Below are 24,423 nucleotides of genomic sequence, written 5' to 3'. Positions count from 1 at the left end.
GGTGACCTCCTCTTCTACTTAAACACTCACGAAAGTCTCTTCGTTAAATTGTTCACGGTTTGACGTAACATCTCGACTGGAATTTCGGCAATCGCTTCTCGGATCTTTGCCTTCAGTTCTTCCGTTGTAGCAGGTCTACTGTGGAACACTTTGCTTTTAAGGTGATCCCGCAAAAAGTAATCGCAAGCTGAAAGATTAGGCGATCTGGGAGGCCATCTATGTCACCGTTTCGTGAAATGACACGTTGTCCAAACAATCGGCGTACAGCTGCCATCGATATTCGTGCAGTATGTGACGTCGCTCCGTCTTGTTGAAACCAGGCTGTGTTAAGAATCTGTGTAAATCTCTTTTGTTGTTCCACAACAAAGGTTTCAAGCACGGCTACGTAACGAGCCGACGTCACTGTAATCGCAAGACCGTTGTCATCCTCAAAAAAATTAGGGCCTATAACACCGTAAGATAACATAGCACACCACACGGTCACTTTCTGGCTGTGCAACCGACGCTGGTGTAGCTGCGTAAGATTTTGTTGCGTCCAGTATCTGAAATTTTGCTCGTTAACAAATCCATTGAGGTGGAAATGCGCTTCGTCTGACATCCACAGTTCGTGAACAAACTCTCCGTTATCGTTTATCTTCCGAAGCATTACATTACAGAATTGTGCCGCACAACCGGATCGTTCGGTTTCGGTTCCTGGACGATCTGCAACTTGTACGGATGGTATTGCAATTCCTTCGCTAACATTCTTCGAACGCTTGAACTATGCGATCGTAAAGATGCTGAGAGACGACGGATCGACCGATGTGGACTTCGTGTGACAGCATCTTGTAAAGCTTGAACATTCTGTGGTGTACGGACGGTTCGCTCGCGGCCTGGAGGTTTCTTTTTCATTGCCGAACCGGTTTCCTCAAAATTAGATATCCGTGTTTTAATCGCACGTGCTGATGGAACACGGTCGTGCCGTCCCAGATTAAAATGACGGCGAAATTCTCTACGCGCTCCCTTCACAGTCATTGTTTTTGTAAAACGCTTTGATAGCAAATGCGCATTGCGCACCGCTCCAAGGATCCATGACAACTAAATGGCAGGTTAGGTTAGAGAAGGCTGGCGCCACTTATCAAGGGGTACCGATCGCCCACTGCTACCGACACAACTTTCAAAATTTCCCATTTCTTTGAATCATTCTGTATAATTATTTAAAATAAGTAGATTTTCCTTTAATACTTTCCACAAACTGATTTTTGGCATTTTAAAATACGGCTGCTTAGTGTAAAAGAGTTCATTTTTTTAATAAGAAAAAGCGAAGAGTTTATTTTCCTTTAGTTAAATTTTGGATCGATAAATTCTGTAGGAAATTCAGGTTTTACAGTTTTCGATTAATTTTCTCCAAATTTCTGAGATAGGAAAAAGTTTATTTGTCATTAGCGTTTTCTAGCGGTTCTGTCGTCAAATCTTTGACATTGTCTTAATGAATTTCGACTCTGAACGCGTTCGATCAAAAAAGAGTTTTGCAGTCGGTTAATTGTTTTTGGCTGCGGCAGTTAGAATTAACAAACAGTATATATATCGTTTATCTTATTCTTCAAAACGTCTGATAGATTATATTTATTCCGCGTTTTGTATTTTTCTCTTTGAAGACGTATTTTGTTTACGTTTGCAGGATTAAAAATTCGCATCGTCCGTGAAAATGTTTTTAAAAGATTCCACCGGTTCTTTGCTACTTTGGGCTTCCCTGCTCGGTCCAAGTCGAATGCGAACAGTTTATTAACCGGTATCTTTCCGTTTGAATGAGCGATGCGGTTTTTTCGAACGAACCCGTTTTTCTTTTAATTTCAACTGCGATTTCTGGAATGTAAATTACCGAAACCGTTTGTCCTAATCCGGATCTTTTCCTAGACCCGTTAGGGACACGATCGCTATCGTAGTGTCATCCCCTTCTTCTAAGTAATTTTCAACCTTCACTTCGTATCGCACTCGTCTTCTTGCAGAATACAAATAATATAGTCGTCTCCGTTTCTCTCGATCTTAATTCTGAACGAATAAAAATACTCGCGGATTATCTTTAATACTCAAAAGAAAAATATCGAAACGGTCGAATAAAATATTAAAAATTAATAATAACCGTACGTAAATAGTACGTAGATATAAATACGTTAATGTTAACCGCGCTTAAAAACGATGTAGCGTACTTTTTTATATACGACTACTGAAAATACAAGAAAAGATATAACATCTGATTTTAACCGCTTTTCTAACGCAAGCGAATCGGTGAAACACAGCTGAAAGGGAAGCATGTTACCGCGCTCTAGTAGAAGAATAGCGGTAAATAAAAAAATTTTACGCGTAAAAATTACGTAGGATATTAATTAAACAGTAATGCGGTAAATCGAAGCCGAATCTAAAAAAGTGTTCTTTTTGACTACAAGTTTTTGGGTTTTACAACAATTTTTTCAGAACCTATAAGAGATCAGTTTCGGTGGAAATTTTCTTAAATGTTTTGGGCAAGATCGCGCGTAAAACTTTTTTCAATTCGCTCAATAATACGCATCTGTAGAGGTTTAGCGTACCGTTAATCGACGGTATTAACCCGGATGAAATTTTTCATTTAGCGAAGAACGTTTCAAAATGTATATTTATGTAAAGGTTGGTAAGAGGAGGAGTACGCTTATAAAATACGACAGAAACTTCTTTTCAATACGGTCATTTCACTTTTATTTATTTTGTTTGAATTTTTTTATTATTAAACGACAAGTAAACTTTAGTTTTACCTATTCATATAACTTCCAAACGGTGAAAATGGCATTCTATTTGCGATAACGTACGTTCTTTATAATTTATGCACGCACATATATAAATAAGTATTGTTATAGGAAAAAGTCCGTTCCTTATCTCTGTAACAAATATCGAAATCTGACAGATCGATCATTTAAATAAACCGTTTGCAAAAATAAATTATTATTTTCAAGAAAAATTTATATTTAAATCCTGTAATAACAAATAACATTAAAAATAAAACAAGTTCCAAGGGAAACGGATGGATCCATCTCTGATATGGGAGTACGAGTAGGAGTTGCAGCTGTGCGGCTGTCAATTTGAGAAAATTAAAGTTTTGACTTAATTTTGAATTTTGATGGCTGTTTATTTAAAAAGGAAAATCTAAAAAGATCTAAAATCGCGGGCAGGAATTAAAATTTTTATATTTTATTAATTTTTTTAAAAATAAATAAATAAAGTAAATATTCTGTTTGACTTTTTTATTTTAATTATTAGGTTTTACAAAAAATGCAAAGTTGTGATCGTCGGTGCCGGTGTATCTGGAATCACTACCGCTGCTCGTCTTATTGCTGCCGGTTTCAGGGGCGATGATATTGCAGTTTTAGAGGCGTCAAATCATATCGGCGGACGTGTGATGTCTACGTCTTTCGGTAAGTAACTTGAATAACCGTTTTTTTTTAATCTTCTAATCGGTAATATAAGATTACTGCCGACTGAAAAACCTGATAAGTTCACTAACCGGAAAAAAATCGGTAAATTCAAAGCGTTCTAATAATATTTTTGAATTTTTAAACTTTATTCTTTATTCGCGGTTTTTTACTGTTGGAGCGCATTAATTTTCCACGTATAAGTTAAGAAAATAGTTAACGAAAAGTAGAGTAATTATTACCGTTAAGAATATCTCTTTCTAGTACGACGGGTATATCAACCCGCCGGGTCGGTCTAGCGGTTGACGCGTCTTCCCAAATCAGCTGATTTCAAAGTCGACAGTTACAGCGTTCAAGTCCTAGTAAAGCCGGTTATTTTTACACGGATTTGATTACTAGATCGTGGATACCGGTGTTCTTTGGCGGTCGGGTTTCAATTAACCGCACATCTCAGGAACGGTCCGACTGAGAACGTACAAGACTACACTTCATTTACACTCGTACATATCATCCTCATTCGTCCTCTGAAGAATTATCTAAACGGTAGTTACCGGAGGCTAAACGGGAAAAAGAAAGTACGACGGGTATAACGAGTATACGATTTAGAATTTCTTGTAGTATTGACAAACCCCTGAACGATTTTAGAAAATTGTGTCTACTGACGTTATCGTTTCCCGTTTTTAAAAAGTATTTTTAATAAACTAGATAAAGAAATCGTCTTCTTAATCTTTTATAATCTAAGTAAAGAAGCGAATATAATTTTCTATTTCCTACTGCTGAAAAAAAATTAAAGTACTGTAGCGTCAGAAAAATTGTTTACGATCGGTTAATCGCACCTAACCGGTTGTAAGCCGAAAGTTGAAATTTTGTTTTTCAGTTACGTTCAAATAAATATAGAATTTCTTTAAAATTTAGAATTTAAATCTTTCTTCAAAATTTAGAATGCGGATCGTTACCGGCGACCTTGATTTGTCGCTCTATTATTTATTATTGATGTTCCCCAAAGTCTCAAACCGTTAACGGTTTCCCTAATCGCAGTCGATAACATTATATCTGAAACCGTAGAGAATTATTTAAAATAAGCAGAAAATTCTGTTAGTAGTTAAAAAAAAAGTCGTTAATTGTTGCGAGATAATCGCATTGTTTTGCGTCAAAATTAAACCGTAGAGTTCTTCGTAAAACGCTCGACTCGTTATTAAATAATTATGTGTTCCTACAAAAAGCGAGAATGAATTTTCAAGATAAAATAATGGACCGCCTAAAAAAGACTACTTCGTAAAAAAATCTCTGGCTGTTAAACCAGACTATCGAATTATTTTTGTTAATTTAGTATTAAACTTAAACGTTCGATAAGGATATCGCATGCTTCCGTTGTAATTTTTCATTAATTAGTAATCCGTTCAAAACATTTTACTTGAATTTTATTAAAATTAAAAAAAACATTTTCTCTTACAGAACTAATACAGTTCTCTCGATAGTTAAAAAAAATCAAAAAATCTACCTTCTGTATTTCTGCTCAGCGTCTATAAATAATTTCCGCTAATAGTTTGTAATTTAAAAAAAAAAGTTATTTCATTAATACTTTTTATAATTTTAATATTATTTTTTTGCTACCTGAAATACAGAACAAAATAAAAAGCACGCTTACGGATAGAAAATTTGTGTCGCTAATCGTACATCGATCAACAGTCTTACAAAATTGCCAACGTTTTCTAGAAAATAAATTTACAGCTTTCGAAATTTATGTGTATATAACTAACAGTATATATAAGTAACCGGCTATTTATTTTCACATTCTTTGTATCAGAACGAACAAAAAATGTTTTATGAAAAAAGTGAGATTTTCCCTTCGTTTTGTTTTCTAAAGAAAAATATATTTCAACAGCTTAGCACCGGTTTATTGTTAAGCGTACATTTTAGGTGTTCCCAAAACTAGAAATCTTGCGGGTTTAGATCGTGGGATTTTGCAAGCTTAAAACAGAAAAATCTGGTGATGAAAAACACTTTTTTAGATTTGAAGTACAATAATTTTGTTAAACGACCGCATTAATTTTGTCATCAAAACGCGTAAAAAATTTTATTCCGATAAAATTGATTTAATGAAGTCTATGAAAAAACAAAAAATTCAATTTTTTTTTAATAACAAACAAAAAAAAAATCTTAAGAATTTGTCAAAATGAAAAACAGCTTTTTTTTAGTACAATAAATTTAGACCTTTGAAAAATTAAAATATTTTTAATTTACTATTAAAAAACACTCACCGTGGTTTATATTCTAATAATTTATTATGCAGCTGCCCAAAAAGGAGTGTAATATATTTAGGGTATGTATGTATGTTCCACCATAACGGTGATTTAGATGTATGACCCCGCATTGGAATACTTACGTTCCGGGACTGTCATATATATTTATGAAACATGAAAACAAAATTTCACTATATACAAAATTGTCATCCGCACTCTCTTTAATTATGCTATATTAAAGAGCAATGTTTGTTATGGTTTTTTTGGCGGTTGTGTTTTTTAATTTTTAATATTTATCATTTGTCGGCATTTTTATTTGTATTATGAAAATTATCGTTTATATAAAAGTGTTTATCTTACCGTATTATTTTGTTAGATATCTATTAACGTCGCAATTTTACAGAATATAAAATCAAAATGGATTAATAACGCTTAATGCATTATCGTATTAAAATATATACATTTTTAGAAAAGAAATTTTAAACTTAAAATGAGAAATTACAGCGGTAGATGAAACAGATTGTGTTGTGAACGATCTCGCCTGAAGACCAGACCGTTAACACGTTGTGGTAGATTTTAGAGCGAGGTTGGACTGTATGTTCGCAGGTGATGAATAGAAACAACGCGTTGTTGCTTGTTGAATTGTTATTTAATTTTTTGTCCTCTTGACGTTTCGATGAAGTATAATTGAACTTAATAAAGCATATAAGACTGAATAACATACCACTTAACATAAGTATAAAACTAATACAAGCGTTCATCCGAACATGTCCATCCGGACTGAATGTGCAACACGACCGCTCTGGGTCAGATTCGAGCGCGGAATGAATAGAATGACCGCTCCTTGCGGTATTATGCCGTAGGACATCGCGTAATGATTTCGCCTGACCAAGCTTGTCGGAGAGCTCTAGCCCTCTCTAGGTAGCAGCACCCGATGGCACAAGTGGAACGGAACACACCGTCCACCGATTATAATTATCTTAATTATAATTTTATAACGTTATAAATTAACTTAAGTAGTATAGAAACCTCAGGTTCTAGGCCCGGTCAGCCAGTCCTGAGCACCGAGCCGCTGGCCTAGAACCTGAGGTTTTTTTACGAGAGTGACCCCCTCTTTCTAGTTAAATTTTCACCATGAAAGAGTGCAGTAAGCACAATTCTGTTTCCTTCATAAAACAATAGTCGTTAATTACAAAAGAATAAAAATAACTCGGCGTCATGAGGAATCCCCGATCTCTTACATGTATATAGTGAATGTTAACACATGATTATTTAAAATTAGTAAATGACGTCATGGGGAATCCAAAATCTTTCACATGTCTATATATATATTTAGTGAATGTTAACATCGATAACACATGTTTATTAAAATTATAATAAGAATGCAAAAAATCATGACATTCGAACGAATCGATGATGCTAGTAAATAGTATTTTTTTTACAAAAATTTGTCTGACAAGTATTATTTAATTACATTTTATATAATATAAATGATGATATTGAACAATTATATAAAATATACACTTCTAATCCATTTACTGTACAATTAATTTGTGATTATAATAAAGATTTATTTATTTCTTACGTAAAAACTCTATAAATCAAACAAATTGGAAAAAATAAAACTTTTCGTGGAAAACAAATTGTCTATTGAGATAGCGCTTTTGTTGATTTAACTGAACATTATTTTGTATTCAAACACAAACCAAATAAAAAAATATGTTTCTGAACTGAAATTTAAATAAACCAATTATTTTTATTATATAGATTGAAAGATGAATTATTTAAATGTACAGACGAATCGTTAACATATAAGCAAGTCCACAAACACAATTCATTTGAAAATAGCTTTAAAACGGGTGATAAGATTATAATAAGAATAAATCAACCGATGAGTATACAGTTCCGGGTGATAGTTGTCTACGTATTCATGGGAAACTGGTAGGTGAAAACAATAAAAAAATCAACATCAGAATTAGTTAATTTTATTCGATGAAATAATTTATAAAATAAACGGCCAAGAGGTGGCCAGCACGAGAAACGTAGATGTGACCTCTATTATGAAAAATGTGATTTCAATAACAATTAATTCCATTCTACTGTTGAAACAAACCGGGTAGGTTGATGGTGCAAATAAAATTAATATGGACGATGATGTTGCTTTTACTTTATACATACCGTTATCAATGTTGTTAGGTTTTGCCGAAGACTATAAAAAAATAATTATAAACAGACAAGAATTGTTATTGAAAGGTACTAGTGATGATGTGAACGCAATACTGGCCACAGTTTCAGATCGTAAATCTAAACTAGAAATAACAGATATCGCATGGCTTGTACCGTATTTAAAGGTGTCGAGTCAATATCGATTGGAATCGGCTAAATTGAGAGAAAAAAATGAAGAGTTGCTTATACCGTTTAGAAGTTGGGAACTTCATCAGAATCCAACAGTCCTACAAACAAACTCTATGGCGTGAACGTAAAAACATCATCACAATTAGACAAACCTCGATACGCTGTAGGCTTTCAAACCGATAGATTAAATAAAGCTGCAAAGAACGCGTCAGAATTTGATTCGTGTAACGTTAAAAATATTAAAGTATTCGTAAATTTAAACTGTTATCCATATCAGGATTTAGAGGGGGAACGAAAGTCGATGTACAAGATATTTGTGGAGTTTAAACGATCATATTATAAACTAACCGATTCACCGTACACATATTCAGATTATAAAAACAAATATCTCTTATACGTGATTGATTGTTCACGACGAGATCGTGAACGATAAAAAATCGTGATCTCGGCAAAATCGATAAAAATGGGTGTTATTGATTAGAAAATTAATATTGAAGTTGAAGGGAATTTTAAACCCGATACTATCGCGTATTTTTTAATAATATGTGAAATATTATTAAGGTGAGTGGCTTACTCACCGTTAACCGGCAAAGTAATAAAACAACCTTCATAATTAATTTATTTCATGAAATTTTAATTATTATTTTTTTGTTTCTTTTTTACGCGCATAGATTATTTGTTTTTTATTATATCTTTTTCAATATAGATATTTAGAAATGGAAGTTTTTAAAATTAAGAAATTGAATAATTTTATTGATTTTCCTAAATATGCTACCGAACAAAGCCCCGGTTTAGATTTAATTTCGAACGATCGATACGATTTTAAAACCGGGTGAAATAAAAATAATCGCAACCGGCATTGCTATATCACCTAGATCGGGTATGGCGATGAGCTATGACATTACAGTTGTGAATTCACCGGACACGGCCGATGCTGATTATCGAGGTGAAATTGAAGTCGGTCTTATTAATTTGGGCGAAAAAGATTTTACAGTGCAGAGGGGGATGAGAATCGCGCAAATGGTAATATCCAAATACAAACCCATATCGTGGACGGAAAGCAAAACACTAGATGAAACTGAACGTAATGATGAGGGTTTTCGACTGGTCTGTCTGTTACTTAATTCGTATGAATGACCCACGTACAGATAAATTTATTATCAAGGTCGCGTTCAACATTAACAACGAATATAATGTTTATTTATGTAAAACAAAGGCCGCGATTTTTATTTTATTTAACATTTACAACGAATATAATGCTTATTTATATAATACGATGAATATATTTTATTTTTTGTTTATTCAAATGTTGTTCAATAACACATCCAATAAAGAATCATTAATGACGCTCGCGAGTGTAAAATATGGGAATTCTGCCAGTAAAAGGCAGCATAATGTGTAAATTTCTCTCTAGAATAAAGTAGGCGTGGCTTAAGTCACGTGATCAGAATGCTGCTCTCTGATGGCCATTCTTTAATTTATATTCTTATTTGGCTAGAATTGGTCATCTATATCTACTTGAAATGTTTCTATTGAATAAACAAAACAATCTTTATAAATGTCACGATTTAAAAGTTTAAATTATAATCTTTATCAAACATACTGGAACCTTTTTTAATTCCCTTGGCCTTCTTTTTTTGTTCTAAATAACACTGTTTAAGTCCCTAAAGCGTTGAATACATTATGAGTGCATCTCTTGAATGTTTTCGTACGGATAGTAAATCGAATTCAAATATAAACGGATGTTGTGAATTGAAACACAACATTATATATTATATTGGAAGCGCTTTTAGTCGTATCTCCTCTTCTCGAGGTTTGAAATCCGACGATTACATAACGAGGGTTTTCCGCTTGCCTGGTTGTTTTTACCGTCCAAATGACATCTTTACTGGTATGTAAAAACGGATATTCGTGCAGGTTCCACTTTCGGAAAGCCGTACAAATAGGTTCATCTCTATTGCCAAGTTTAAGAAGTGATTACCGCCTTTCATCTGATACATATCGTACGGAATTTTCCATACTATTTTCGTGATACTAAAAGTGAATGTTTTTCCGGGTGGAGCAACAATCGCATTATTATCAGTGGATGCCCGAAGCGGGATATGTTCTTGTTTCATGTTCAGCAGTATTCTGTTATAATCCTCGAAGAAACCTAAGAGCATTCTCAGTGGAAGCAATACGCTAAACGTTCCAGATTCACCGCCGATATATGCGCCATTGGCTTGCTGGATGTCATCTATACCAGTCCATGACCAAGCCGCCGGAAAAATATCTTTTTCCATCATCCTCAGAGAGAGGGCATTTTTCATCGTCGAAGTTACGCATACATTTCTCACTCTATCAACTTCGTGTCCTGGTATCTCGTAACGGATTTCATCAAAAAGAAAAGCACCAAAATTATTACACAATTTTAGCGTCGCGTCAGCCGCTACATTAGCATCACCATACTTTCCAAAGATATGCAGGTCACATGGTAGTGTGTATATGTCTTGTTGCTGAATAGGCATTCTTATCTCATCGCTATTATTAAAAGCGGTTGCCGCATAAGGGTAATGAGTATGGTATTCTTTATCCGTAATGCTTTCCTCAAACACCGCGTTCACAGAGTCTACATTTATTATCTGTCCACTCATTATTGTAAGACGGTGAAACCTAAAGATTCCAGAAAACGCATGTTCTCTCGTGCTAAGCGTTTAAGATTCTTAGATCGACTGTCCAACAATGTGGCTGTAGGAGGGGATTTATATTCGACATCATCGACGAAAATCAACCCCATCGTTTCTTCGTCTCAAATGCAGTCTTACGGTCACTTCCTCCGTCGAAATTTATCAGTTCAGAGTTTTGGTTACAAACGCGCACAGTTATATTCTGTATAGACTTGGTATGGACTGGCAGATAAATGGCACTGCGCGGCACTTCAATTATCTTATATCCTCGTCAGACTTTCGGAAAAAATTCGTTAATTATTTGACACTCTTTTCCACCCACGTACAAACCCCGAACGACGTTGCAGGTTATGCGAATAGCCTTTAGAGATGAAATACCGACTGGTTTGTGAGATAAGTGCCACATGTTAATCCTAAAAGAGTGCGGATGGAAATAGCGTTTTGTAAAATATACTATTTCAGAGCAAAAGAGCTGCGAATGCACGGTCGTAGTATCGACTATAATCTTTAATAAGCATTCTGGATGAATAGCTTACTGCGAAATCGTAGCTTCCGTTTTTTATCATCTCCCATGTTTGGATCTTCGTTCTCTTTTTCCTCGTTGTCCTTGCAATCACCCATCGCGTGTTTCAGTTTCACCCTCAGATACTCGATCTCGTACATTCCCGGAGTTGACTTTACTATTTTGTCATCGCCGTAACAAAACATATTATTTTTCCTTTTTTTCACGTTCGGAATATTGTAAGACATGAAATCAACGAGACCGATTTCTCACGCAGCGTCGCCGAATTCGATTGGCGAAAAAACTCTGCTGTCAGCACGGACAATTTTCCATTCAGGCAGAACATAATAAAAACTTCAAACACAGATGCCCGCAAACGACTGAATCAAAATATTTTCTACGGTCTAAATTATACTTAATATCGACTTTCACAACGTCAGATCTAAAATAACGGACTAACTCTTTAGGCGGACGTAAATTTCCATAACTGTCAAAATAAACCACGTTCGCACCTCGTTTTCTATAACAAATCCAATGTGTGCCCGGATTGAAGACGCTGTCTAGAATTACAATTCCCAATTCGAATTTGTTTATTCTAGTCGGTTGACGTATCGCGCATGAAAACCCCTCCTGAATTGTGGTATTTTCACTTTACGTGCAAACCGCATCAGCTCCATATCCGTTAAAGGACGAATGTTGCTCTCGCAACATTTCTAATGTTTTCTTTTCCTACGTTATCGAGGTCGGAGCCTGCGGCGTGCAAGTCGTCGTTTTTTAAACCGCATCCTTTCTTGGAACTGTATGGCTCGAGGCAAACACCACTTTTTTCCGTATGGTTTTTCTTCGCGTACCTCTGCCCGAAGATCTCTAGTCTACCACCAAAATTTGCTTTTTACAAATTTGCTTTTTTTTTTAGCAATGCTAGAATCTGGTGCCGACACCCTTTGCCATGCTCTTTCTGCTAATTCTTTATCAGCCTGCGCTCTCCGTCGAGAATCGTTGTAGATACTGTACGCTATGTCGTGTGGTATGTAAGCTTTATCGAGCGCGTTAATCCCCGGATATTCTCTTTGCAATCGTTTTTCTAGTTTGGTCCCAGGACCGCAATACTGGTAGCCTGGTATGTGAACTTCAAAAGGAAACAAGTCTACTGCACGATTGAGTACAGTTCCTGCAACTCCACTTGCAATGTCGAGTGTTTTACGTGGAAGACTTGCAACAGAACTTAACAAGCCGCGTCCTGCTTTCTTACTAACTAATCGCTTGTTCGCGTTTCTCATTTTATATTCGATTAAAATTCTTCAGATGATTCATCTGTTTCTATATATTTGATTCTTCTTCAGTTTGGGTTTCCGCATGTTTCCCAATCTCAATATTCAATCGGGAGTCTGTTTCATGTAATCGCTGTTGAACAGCGGGGTCGTTGGTATTTGTACTTGTAAAAGGATTTACTACTTCTTTCTTGGATCATATTTTCGATTCGGATTATGAATTAGTCGAATTTCTGCTGAATAAGGAATCTTGCTTATCTCATGGTTATCAGGTCATTTTCATCGTCTGGGTGGGCGGCGTTTTTAGCACGAGCGCCTTTAAAATCGGTGACATTAAAATTGTTCTGCTCTTCGCACGCTAAAGTACCTCGATCTTCAAAGTACTGCTTGATGAAGTACAATCTTCCATGTAGACAGCATCATCAGGACTTTCCGCGCCTGCTAAATTACAGATTCTTTTTTCGCGAACGTCGATATCGCCTTCGTCGGTAATCCCAAACGGGATCCTCGCTCTAAATTCTGTCTGACCTAACCTGTTGATTGATATTTTCTCGAATGAATCGACTACAGCACGGTCTTTCCTTTTATTAGCCCTCGTTATTTCAATTCCTCTATTATCGATGCTATTTCATTACCGTGAGCCGCATTTCCAGCCTTTTTAGATGCTATCAAAAGTTTCAACTTTACATATTTCGTTGGGGTCATCGAAACAAACGTAATCAATTTTACGATCTTCGTTTAAAGTCACCTTGGTAGGTATTAACAGTCCTTACCGTCGTTTTTTAGTAGCTCCAGGCGGAAAAAGTTTGCTTATTATCTACATATTTGACTCCTGGATTGGTCTTTACTCGTTCTATAGCGGAGTTGTTTCTTCTGTGTGCGTTTGTCGCGATCAGTATTTTCTTGTATTCTTCCAAATCCTCTTCTGTGTATAACTAGTTCTTTATTTAAAAGCAACTTATACAACCCTCGAGTCGCAGGATATGTATCCTCTCTAATAAGAGTATTACTGTTCCTGTCAAAGTCTATTTTTGCATCACCAGTCTTCAGTTCGTTTCCATCAAAGTGTACACCGTACACGCTATCCGTGTTATTTTCTACGTCTCTACTGGCATCCAACATATACTCTTGCGCTAACCTTTCTCGAATGATAGTCCTTACATTCATACTCGCTTTCATCTTCCCATCAGGGGATTGGAACTGGTGTTCATTGGTGGGTTGATTCCGGTTCATTTTTCCAAATGAACTTCCAGTTCATTTTTCGATTGCGGTTCAACATGTTTTTCGGCACGTCGTCAAGCCATGTAAGAAATAATTTTTTTTGCAGTTTGTCGTTTCCTTACCTCTTCCATCTCATCATCAACCGTATCGGATGGTTGAGGTATCCCGAAAGGAAGCATGCTAGACGTATCCATTTTCTGGTGTAACTCACTAATAGACCGTTTACTTCCTTTAGTTGGACCTTCGTTTATTACGGAACGTTTAGCAAGCTTCATTCTTTCTTCTTCGGTTAGTAAATTGAGCCCATGTCGACTCTCTTTTCAAAATCGCGATATTCCTCTTCTTTTCCCCTCAGCTCTTTAGCCGATACCAACGGTGGCGGTCTTGCCTTCCGGTATATATTTTTTTATTCGCTTTTCCTTACCTTCTTCCGAACTAATTTTATCAGCAAGTGTAATCAAGGGTTCGGTAAGAGGTTTAAATTCTCTGAAGGTTCAGGTCGGACTCGAATCTTCCTCTTACCAATTCATTATATTTTCTTTTAATACTCCTGCACGAATCTTCGCCATCTCTGTGGAAATCCGCTCGCGATCCTCTAAGGTAGCCATTCGTCTTTTGTATGAACCATTCAATCATTCGTTGCGGCTTAAGTATTGCTTAGAAAGCTTACGCGTTATCCTGCACGCTTTTTGAAAAGCTGCGCGCTAGCCTACGCGCTTTTTCAGGCTAATCTCCGGTTTTTTAATGACTGTGTCAAAATTAAATCTGTATCGACCCTTATTAATATCCCGTTCCTTATCAATCACTAAAAACCCATTTTTTGTCCGATTTCAAGTCTCGTTACATATTTCTTTGAACATTTCAAACGATATATCGGGAGTCACATGATTGTGGTATATATGTCTTAGGTTTCTTTCATCCTGACGAAAAACCATAAGAAAATTAGCATTATCACGAACTGATTGTTTCGGTATTTTGCTGTAAGTTTGACTCGTATAAAACACGTCAATGTTATTATGTCGACCCATAGTGTAATATTTTGTTATGTTATTTTGTTTTTCTCGTATTACATCATCAAATATCATTGAATACGGTTCTGTTTCTTAGGTGCTACAATAATTTCGTTATCACTAAAATAATAGTAACCTATTCCTTCAGCATCAGTCGGTAAACTTTTAAGAAATAAATACTCTGGCTAGTACAGCGATTTAGAAAAAAACATATATTGCTGAATCTTAAACCGCTAGGGTCAAATAGAAGGTTAAAAACTATATTAGTCTTACCAGAATTTGACGGAACTACAACTAAACATCTATGTTGTCTGGAAGAAGAGGCCTGTCTTCGAATTAAAATTTTACATTGCCTATCAGTAGTATAAAATGTTTACATTTGGGGCCAGTAAATACATTAAGGCAGTATATGAGGTCTCTTTTCACGTAGAGCACCGCCACTTTCCAGTTAAATTCTCACCACGAAAGCGTATATCTACTACAAAAAGCATACCAAAACACGACTGTTTGTTCAATAATCGATTTCAATAAAGTGGCCCCTTATGTAAACATTTTTTCACGGGCGCTGATCGGTCGAGAACCTCAGGCAAGATCACCCGCCAATTTTAAATCCAAAAATGTTATACATTTTAAAAAGAGCGTATCTTGAAAACGGTGCGTCCTAGACGATTTTTAACGCGATTTTGAAAAGGACACTTTCCAACTTTTTGAATCGATAGCCGCTAGTTTCATCCGCCTTAGTCCACCCGTTTTCGAGATACGCCTTTTTCTCAATATATGTTTTAAATTTGATGATGAAATAAAATGAAAATGTTGTCGTTTAACAGTTTTAATCACTTTTAAATTAATTTTAAAATCGGACATCATTATTTTCAGTGAAAGCGGGATTATGGGTGATGAATTATTTTGGTCCCGCAGATATTTGGGCACACCTCTCAACGGAGCCCCTGTGCTTGAACCTCGCCGTTTTTTTCACAAGTGCTGATTAGTTGAGAACCTCAGGCCGCCACTTACCAGTTAAATTCTCACCATGAAAGCGTCTATTTACTCTGTTCTCTTCAATAAATCAATACATTAAAAACAGTGCTTGGCGCTGAGAAAGTTATTCAATACATTAAAAAAGATTCTGTCAGTACATTTAATACACTAAAGATGATTGCACAATACTCGTTAATTAGAAAATAATAAAAATAACATGATGTCATGGGGCCCACTCGTTTACATTCCTATGTAAGTGAATGTAAACATCAATAACACATTATTATTAAAATTGTTTTCATTATAATAAGACCATGAATTTTGAACGAATTGACAATGCTAGTGTGTTTTGTTATAAAAATCTGTTCGGCAAGTATGATTTAATTACATTGTTAGACAATATAAAAAGATGATATTGAACAATTATATAAAAATATATTTCTAATCCATTTAATATAGAACTAATTTGTGAATATATTAAAGATGTTTTTATTTCATATGGAAAAATCTTTATAAATCAAACAACTTGGAAAAAATAAAACGTTTCGTGGAAAATAAGTTGTCTATTGAAAGCACTTTTGATGATTTAATTGAAGAATTTTTTGAATTGAAACACAAACTAAATAAAGAAATATATATTTCTGAATTGATGATGCATATTCAAATACCAGATCCAAACAAGCATTAGGTGGTTCTTTAATAAAACACTCGTGGAATGTTGGTGAAAATATTTTTGTTGATATTTATGAATTTTTAATGGATATGAAAGATATGGTATTTAACGCTATAAGATTACAAGTTGAAAAATATAAAGGAGACAATATTAAATATTATATAGTCGTTGTAGAGTTGGAAAAATGTGTGGGTAATAAATGTGATTTTTGAAAAGTTAACTTGCACAGCAGCGCTCGATTTGCTTTAAATGTATGTGAAAATCCAACCGTCTTCAATGAACAGTATTTACATGCCTATGAAAAAATTAACGAATCTTTTGAAAGATTTATTCAAATGGGCAGTGGTTGGGCTATGAATAAAATATTAAGACTGGATCTTTAAATATCAGAATTCGATCCACTTTATGGGGATAATAGTACATATTTACAAACACTAAAAGCTTTATTAAATAATTTGCTTCAATAATTGTACAAATTGATGATGAAAAATGTTTTTTATGGTCAATTCTAGCACATCTATTTCCTATCACAAGTATCATGTTTCATCCTATAAACAATTTGAAAATCGATTAAACATGAAAGGAATAGAATATCCTGTTTGTGTTAAAGATATTGATAATTTTGAAGAACAAAACCCAAATATTTGTGTAAATATCTTGTGTTATGATATTGAAGATGACAAAGAATCATTTAATCCTAATGATGTATATATAAAACGGGTGAATAATAATCGAAAAATTGTCATTTGGTTATTGTTATTAACTGATGTTAAATTAATTCGCTCCCATTATACTCTAAAAAATATGACAAAAGTATAAAATAATGGTTTATCAAGGATGTTGAATGGTAATAATAAAAGTCGTAGAAAACGTGAATATTGTTCCTATTGTTTGTATTGTTTTAAATCTTGGCCACGTGAAAGTGAAGTTAAAGAAAAGCTTGCAAAACATATTGAATATTGTAAACAAGGAAAGGTTCAGACAATTACAATGCCAAAGGAATGGATTGGTGTGGGAGAGAATCGTTGACGAGGAAATGTAGTATCGTTTAAAGACTATTCTTCAACATTACCCTTGCCACTTGTTGTATATGCAGATTTCGAATAGTTTGTAATTCCAAACCATATTGGAAACCCCGAACCGGGTACTAGTAATACTACAAAGACATACCCATAAACCATCTGGATATTGCTATGTAATTATCGACGAAAACCGTCGTATTGTCGAATCGAAATTATATAGGGCCACTACAGATGATGACAAGGTAGTTGAAAAGTTTTTATGTAATAAATACGAATATTTCAAAAAGGAATTCTCAACTAATAAAGAGTGTATTATGAGTGAAAAAAAATCAAAAGATATTTTTAAATGATACTAAATGTGTTATATGTGGAGTTGAGATAAAAAAGTGAAACGTGTAAGACACCATTCACATACAAGTGGTAAATTTATTGGCCCGGCTCATGAAAATTGCAATTTAAATTTTAAACACGGAACATTTATTCTAGTTGTATTTCATATTTTACGCGGTTACGATTCACATATTGTATTGGCGCTGAATGAATTGAAGGATAAGTTTGAAATTTCTTGTATTGCAAACAACAGTGAAAAACTTGTATCTATAACACTCAAGAATGAAATATCATATCTATTTATAGATGTACAGATGTTGGAAAGTACCCTTTCAAAATCGCGTTAAAAATCGTCTAGGACACACCGTTTTCGAGTTACGCTTTTTTTTTAATTTTCCAGAATCTTTTTTAATGTATTGAATAATTTACTCATATACTGGATCAATCTTTTTTAATGTATTGAATAAGTTGCACATATATTGGAGTAATATGTTGAAATCGGTTATTGAAGAAAACGGAATCGTGTTTGGTGTTCTTTTTGTAGTAGATAGACGCTTGCGTGGTGAGAATCTAACTGAAAAGTGGCGGTCGCTCTCGTGAAAAGAGACCTCAGTGGCTTCTTTAATGTATTGTTACTCCAGGATATGAGGTTTCTATACTACTATCAATCGGTCAAAATTAACTGCTGTTAACTTCTGTTCTTGTTTTTAGCCGTCCATCTCTGCTACTAAACATACTTGATTGGTGCAATTTATTTTATAAGGTCCTTTTTTTCTATCCACGAATGTTGTTTCTTATAAAAACCCCAACCAACGGACAAATGATTTATTACCGCTTTTTTTAATACTTTTTCCGTACTTAGTACGGAAACGTTTCCGTACTTAGTTTTATTTAGTTATTCCGTTTAAAAGCTTCCCTTTACTACTTCCCCCCTTTCCATCTTTAAGAACGTACGTTATGGGCTGTTTCATTTTCACCTTGCAAATTGTAAAAATTTCGTTTGTCCAATTCGGAAGATATCCTTTTGCAAATGTCTTTTTATACTTATCCTTACCTGATCACCTACATTAAACTTACTGACGGGTACGATTTCGATTTTTTCGGGCGGTTGTTAATATATTTAGCAACACTTCGCGTTCTTTGTTATAAGAAACGTCTTTAGGTTTAAAACCGATAGTTTTGTGCACCTTATTGTTATATTTATTGACCAACTCGTCCATTATACTTACCCATCGGTAATTGCCCTGTTCAGTAAATTTACGCCTCATGTTAGTCTTGATAGTTCTATTGAACCGCTCAACTATTGAGGCTCTTTTATCAGAGTAAGTTGACTAATGATTTATATTAAATTTTAGTAATAAACATTTCAATTTTGAACTAAACCATTCTTTTCCATCGTCGGTCTGAAAATGTTTCATTTTATATTTACAAAATACAGGCTCGAGAACCTTTACATCATCTGCTTTTTTGCTTTTCGATGAAAAGCGAAAGCAAATTTTGAAAAACAATTTATAATTGTAAGAATATATTTATAACCTCTATTAAACCTGGAGTATTGTATTATCTCTACTAGGTCAGCTTGATACAAATCATCTATACCTTTCATTTCGACGTTCTTGTCGAATAGTTTCTACTAGCCTGCTTGTGAGGCTCTTGCTATTCCTTGTTAAAGATTCACCGTTTTATTATAAACTGATTTTTTTATAATATCTTTCACATATCCTAAAGGTTGTAATAAGGATAAAATAATAAATTCTTTTTCAATGCATAATTCAATGCAATATTTTATTGAATACTTTTGATAAAAGAAAAATGTATTATTCTACAAATAATAAACAAGATAAAAATCCCATTCAGATTCAAATTCCATTCCATAAAATTCCATTCAATTTGCAAAGTGAAAATGACCTCCATAACGTACATTCTTAAAGATGGGGGAAGTAGTAAAGGGAAGCTTTTAAACGGAAGAACTAAATAAAACTAAACTAAATAATACGTATTTTCAAATTCAATAATAATTGGAATTGTCATTTTCACTACTTCAGTTTTATTACCAAAATATTTTCCTTTCTTTACTACTTCAAGTATTGATAAAGGAAATGTTTTCTTCAAAATACATAACAGATGATTTATTGATTTTTTCGACCTCTTGGTACAAATCCTATGATCCATGAATCACTGGTGATATCAGACTCGGATTCGCAAGCAGTCCCATCAGAAGAATTCTCTTCCATTAAGCTAAAATACTTTCCCTCGGATGAAGACGAGCTCATTTTTTCTTCGGAGCACTCCATCGATGATCAGTCTAGAACAAATAATACAAAATTAATAGACAACTACTTAAATACTAATGATAAAATTGTGAGTATGATAATTGTAAATACAACACATCTTTCGTTTCGCTTTCACCAGTTTCCAATTAGGCGAAGCCATTTTATGCTCCTTAAATGTGTCATCATTCAACCACTCAAAAATTTCAACACCGCATTCGATGCAAGCCACAGAATCCAGAAACCAGTGAAATAAAGTCTTGCTTCTAACATCGATTCAACCTTCGGAAAAAGTCCAGCCCAATTATAAAAATTATTCATCATTGAGTCAAAGCAAACTATGCTATCTTTAAAAAATACACAGCCACTGTATAATTCCTCGGCAACTAGGAAATAAATTAGATTCAGAGATTACAGTCCAATTACATTCTTTACATGAAACGAATCCATCGTTTTCGTACCGATTTAAACCACAATAATTTTGAGTGAAAGTGTGTAACCTTTTTCCCAGCGCCGCAAACGGGACACACATTTCCTAGATTTATTTTTTTTGATTCTACTTCCGATAGCATACAGTCGTAAATCAAATTCTAATGCTTCCAATTCTTTTTTAAAATCGACCAGTCTCTCACAGTAGCTCCTTATTATTTTTTTATTTAGCTGCGACATCGATCTTAAACAAAAACGAAAAATATACTTAAACATTTAAAGAAAAATTCTACCTCTCAATAAATAATTAACATACCTTTTCACCCCTCGTTTCAAGCTGTAACGGGACTGAACTCCTACAAAAAGGAATTTTTTTTCTCTATTCATTAAAGGTTTGTTACATGGGTCACATACGCGATGTCCACATAGGATGTAAATTACTTTTATTAATTGATTAAAACTAATTTTACAGATGCTTTTTTCTTTTATTTCATCTTCGCTTAAAGATCTTATTTCGAATCTTGTTCCATGTTCTTGGTCCTGCACTTCTGTATTTTTATCATATTTAACGATAAGTATTACTGATTCTGTTATGTCTAAAATGGATATACTCGATGGATATATAATCCGTTTTCAATAATTGTTTCGTTTGGCTGAAAAAGGGAAACAAAATAAAACTATGCATCAATTTATAATAAAACTAAAAACATTTATTTAAAACTAAAATTAAAGTTTGACATTCCATTGATAAGTTTAGAAAATATTAAAATTTACAACTATAACAAACGGGATTGCCGCATGGTACAGTAATAAATTCAATTAAATTTTGTTTACAAAATTGACAAGTTATAGCTTCACGCTCGTTTAACTCTGGAAAAGAAAACCTTAATAGGAAAACTATTTTTTGAAGGTTTTCCTTCGTTTTTTGAAGCTTCTCAGCCACAAATTAAAAATTTATGTAAGATTGATCCGTTTTTTACTTTATAACAAAACCCAGTACATTTTTTTGTTATCGAATCTTTAACTGATAACATCACCACACCGCAATGCTTTACCTCTTGCAAAGACGTATTTTTTACTTCATTGATATTTTATATCTCTTCGTTTCTTCCGTGTTTAGACTCTGTCCAACCGCAAAATGTGCATCCTCTTCGTCACGAAACTGAAATTGGAAAAAGTATAATTGAAACTATAAATTAAAACTATAAAACTGTTAAATATATTTTTAATCGATTATATAAATGAATAATATTTTCCTTTGGGAATTTAATGCGACGCTCTACCGAGAATATTGTTGTTATTGACGAAGACGGCTCCTCTATATTAGCGGCAGCCTCTGCATTATCAGCTACCTCTACTAAGGCGATATCGCTTTCTTTGTCTTATAATCTCTGATATTCGACTTCATCGCTGTTACGGTCAAACTGTAACCTTCGGGGTATTAATCTCCGTTCGGCTGAAGGAGTCCTCCATCTCATTCTCGTTTAACATCTGATTTATAATTTCCAATTGCGCGCTGTCACTGGGAAACATTTCTTGAGACATCTGTGAAACAATATTTCCAATGAACTCGACTAAATACTGGGTAAAATCTATGTTAATGTTCTATAAATTTTAAAAACTTAACGTTTTTTAAAAAATGAATATATAGGAATATTCCTAACTAACAAGCCAGCGTTAGTTTTAAAACTTGAATTATACTGAAACAAACAGATTATTTTATTCGTATGATCACATAAATTAACGTATTAATTAACGTATACACTTAATATACCAATAAAGAAATAACGTTATTTTATTTTAGAGATCGTATTAATTAAAATTAAGCTGGAAAAAATTTTCCATCTGTAAAGTGTGTAATAAACTGGAATATAAAATTACAACCGGTGCGTGATTAATAGATATATTTATCATTTAAAATTTATAACTTAACATTTAATTCTTAAACGTATTAACGGGAAACCTTTATATATATATATATATATATATATATATATATATATATATATATATATATATATATATATATAGTACGTAATTAATAAATATATTTAACATTTAAAGTTTATAATTGATTAAGACTCACCTGATTGAAAAAAAGTTGATATCGAAGATAATACGTAAAGAACACAATAACAAATCACTGTAGCAGAGTAAAAAATAATATAAAATCGTTGAAAATCTTCCGCTATTTATATAAAACAGTTGGCTTTTCCATTGAGATAACTTTCAAATAACAAGTAAACAAGTATGACGCAAATGAATTGTCACCAGATAACTTTCAATTTTGTAAACAAGGCTATGCAAAGTCAGCAAGCACGTGTACAACATAACTCGAGGCAATTTTTTTACATGAAATCAGAGAGGGGGTGGTGAGGTCAAAGGTCAAGGATGTTCAAGAATCCTTTTTTTATACTATTCAGACTTGTGTTAGGTTCTGATTTTAAAGTACAATATGAACTATTATCTGAAGGAGCTTGATTCTGTTTAGAAGATTTTTTCTGCCTCTTGGGGAGTTTTGTCTATATTAATTAGCGTATGAGCATATTTTACATCTGTGATTGCTTGGACAATCTTTGACAACATATTCACTTAAATAATTGACATAATTTTTCTTGTAACGCAAAGTTTTTTCTTTCGTTAACATTATAACTTAAAAAATTATCACTTCGATACAATGAATTGTTGCTAGTTTTAGATAGTGTGCACATAGCATTTTTAGAATTATTTACATGAAATACATTTACTAGAACTAGGTTTTGAATAATCATATTTTTGCCGCTAAATCCTACTTTAGATGGCTGTGTCTTTTCATTACTTTGAATCGTGTCTGTGGATTCAAGTAATTTACATTTAGATTCTAAGAAAGACAAGTTGTTCTAACTTAGGGAATTCATTACCTTCTAATGATTGTTCCCAGTTTCTTAAAGTATTGTGTAATTAACTGTATTACAATAAATTGTAAACAGTCAATATTTAGATTTTTCGATGCATTAATGTTTGAATTAACTTGATCATAAATTTTTAGATTTTTTTTTAATGGTTTTAAATAAATCTCTAAAGCATGTTTAGCTGCAATTAGCCTTTTTTTATCATAACAATCTTTAAGTAATTTTATTGCAGTTTCATATTTTCAGATTTTACTTATACATTTCTTATTACATCAAGTGCGTTACTCCTTAAGAAATTTGTGAGGTAGTAAAATTTTTATAGAAATGATTTAAACAGAGATAATATTAAATCTGAATGAAATGAAGTTATTATATAATAGTATTAGAAATATAAAAATTATGTACAAAACAATGTTGTTAAAATATTATCTATGCATAAGGTTGAATGAACTAGATGTTTGTATGTATATAATACGATTGTATCTGCTAATATCTGTGTGCAGGTCAACGAACAGTATGAAATATCCATGATCGCGAGTGTGCTTTGTACAGCGCTAACAAAGGAGCTTGCCCAAGCCGGTATCGAGGTTGATCTCGTTTACCTGCTATGTCTCACAGCCACAACTTTAACTATTATAAACCATTGAAATATTTAATCGGAATATTTTACTAATATTAATTTTGTTATTTGCACCTTTAATGTACACCTTTATATTTGAAATACACTTTTTGTAAATAAATTGTAAATACCGCTTTGGTGATTTGGTTTGACCTTACTGAAGATCCTGGATGTATGCTGTAGAGCGGCGAAGTCCGTGTCGTTAATACAGCGACTTCACGATGAAACGTTGGTTATCAGATGTAGTAGCCGATCTGGCGACAGCGTACCATGAAAGTGTAGAGTCGATGGTACTTGAAACGTGGTACCAGTTGTAGCAGCGACCATGAGACGTGGTAGGTGCGGCGACTTGACTATGCGGTTGATCCGGCCCGGAGGACCATAAAACGTTTGTTATGAACGATCTCGCCTGAAGACCGTTAACACGTTGTGGTCGATTTTAGAGCGAAGTTGGTCTGTGTGTTCATAGGTGATGAATTGAAACAACGCGTTGTTGATTTAATTTTTTATCTTCTTGACAT

The 24,423-nt window shown here is 33.8% G+C and overlaps 1 protein-coding gene and 1 long non-coding RNA gene across 4 annotated transcripts in view; one reads left to right on the top strand and one right to left on the bottom strand.

Annotated features, from left to right (window-relative positions):
• LOC142325654 (peroxisomal N(1)-acetyl-spermine/spermidine oxidase-like) overlaps positions 1 to 24,423 on the top strand; it is a 169,881-nt gene that overhangs the window by 10,216 nt on the left and 135,242 nt on the right. For 2 of the 3 annotated variants that reach the window (XM_075367681.1, XM_075367679.1), the window contains exon 2: positions 3,271 to 3,425. The exons of the other annotated variant lie outside the window; for it this stretch is intronic. In XM_075367681.1, the coding sequence (XP_075223796.1) occupies positions 3,271 to 3,425 (155 nt within the window). The remainder of the gene's footprint in view (positions 1 to 3,270; positions 3,426 to 24,423) is intronic. 3 annotated transcript variants of the gene reach the window in all.
• LOC142325656 (uncharacterized) lies at positions 19,465 to 22,614 on the bottom strand. The gene is made up of 3 exons (XR_012756585.1): positions 22,479 to 22,614; positions 21,448 to 21,554; positions 19,465 to 19,998 (listed from the first exon to the last, which is right to left on the bottom strand). It is a non-coding gene; the product is annotated as an uncharacterized LOC142325656 (long non-coding RNA).

This window comes from Lycorma delicatula, chromosome 5, assembly GCF_047948215.1.
Source record: "Lycorma delicatula isolate Av1 chromosome 5, ASM4794821v1, whole genome shotgun sequence".
NCBI lineage: Eukaryota > Metazoa > Arthropoda > Insecta > Hemiptera > Fulgoridae > Lycorma > Lycorma delicatula.
The sequence above is the reverse complement of the archived record's forward strand: the minus strand, read 5'-3'. Positions and strand labels throughout refer to the sequence as shown.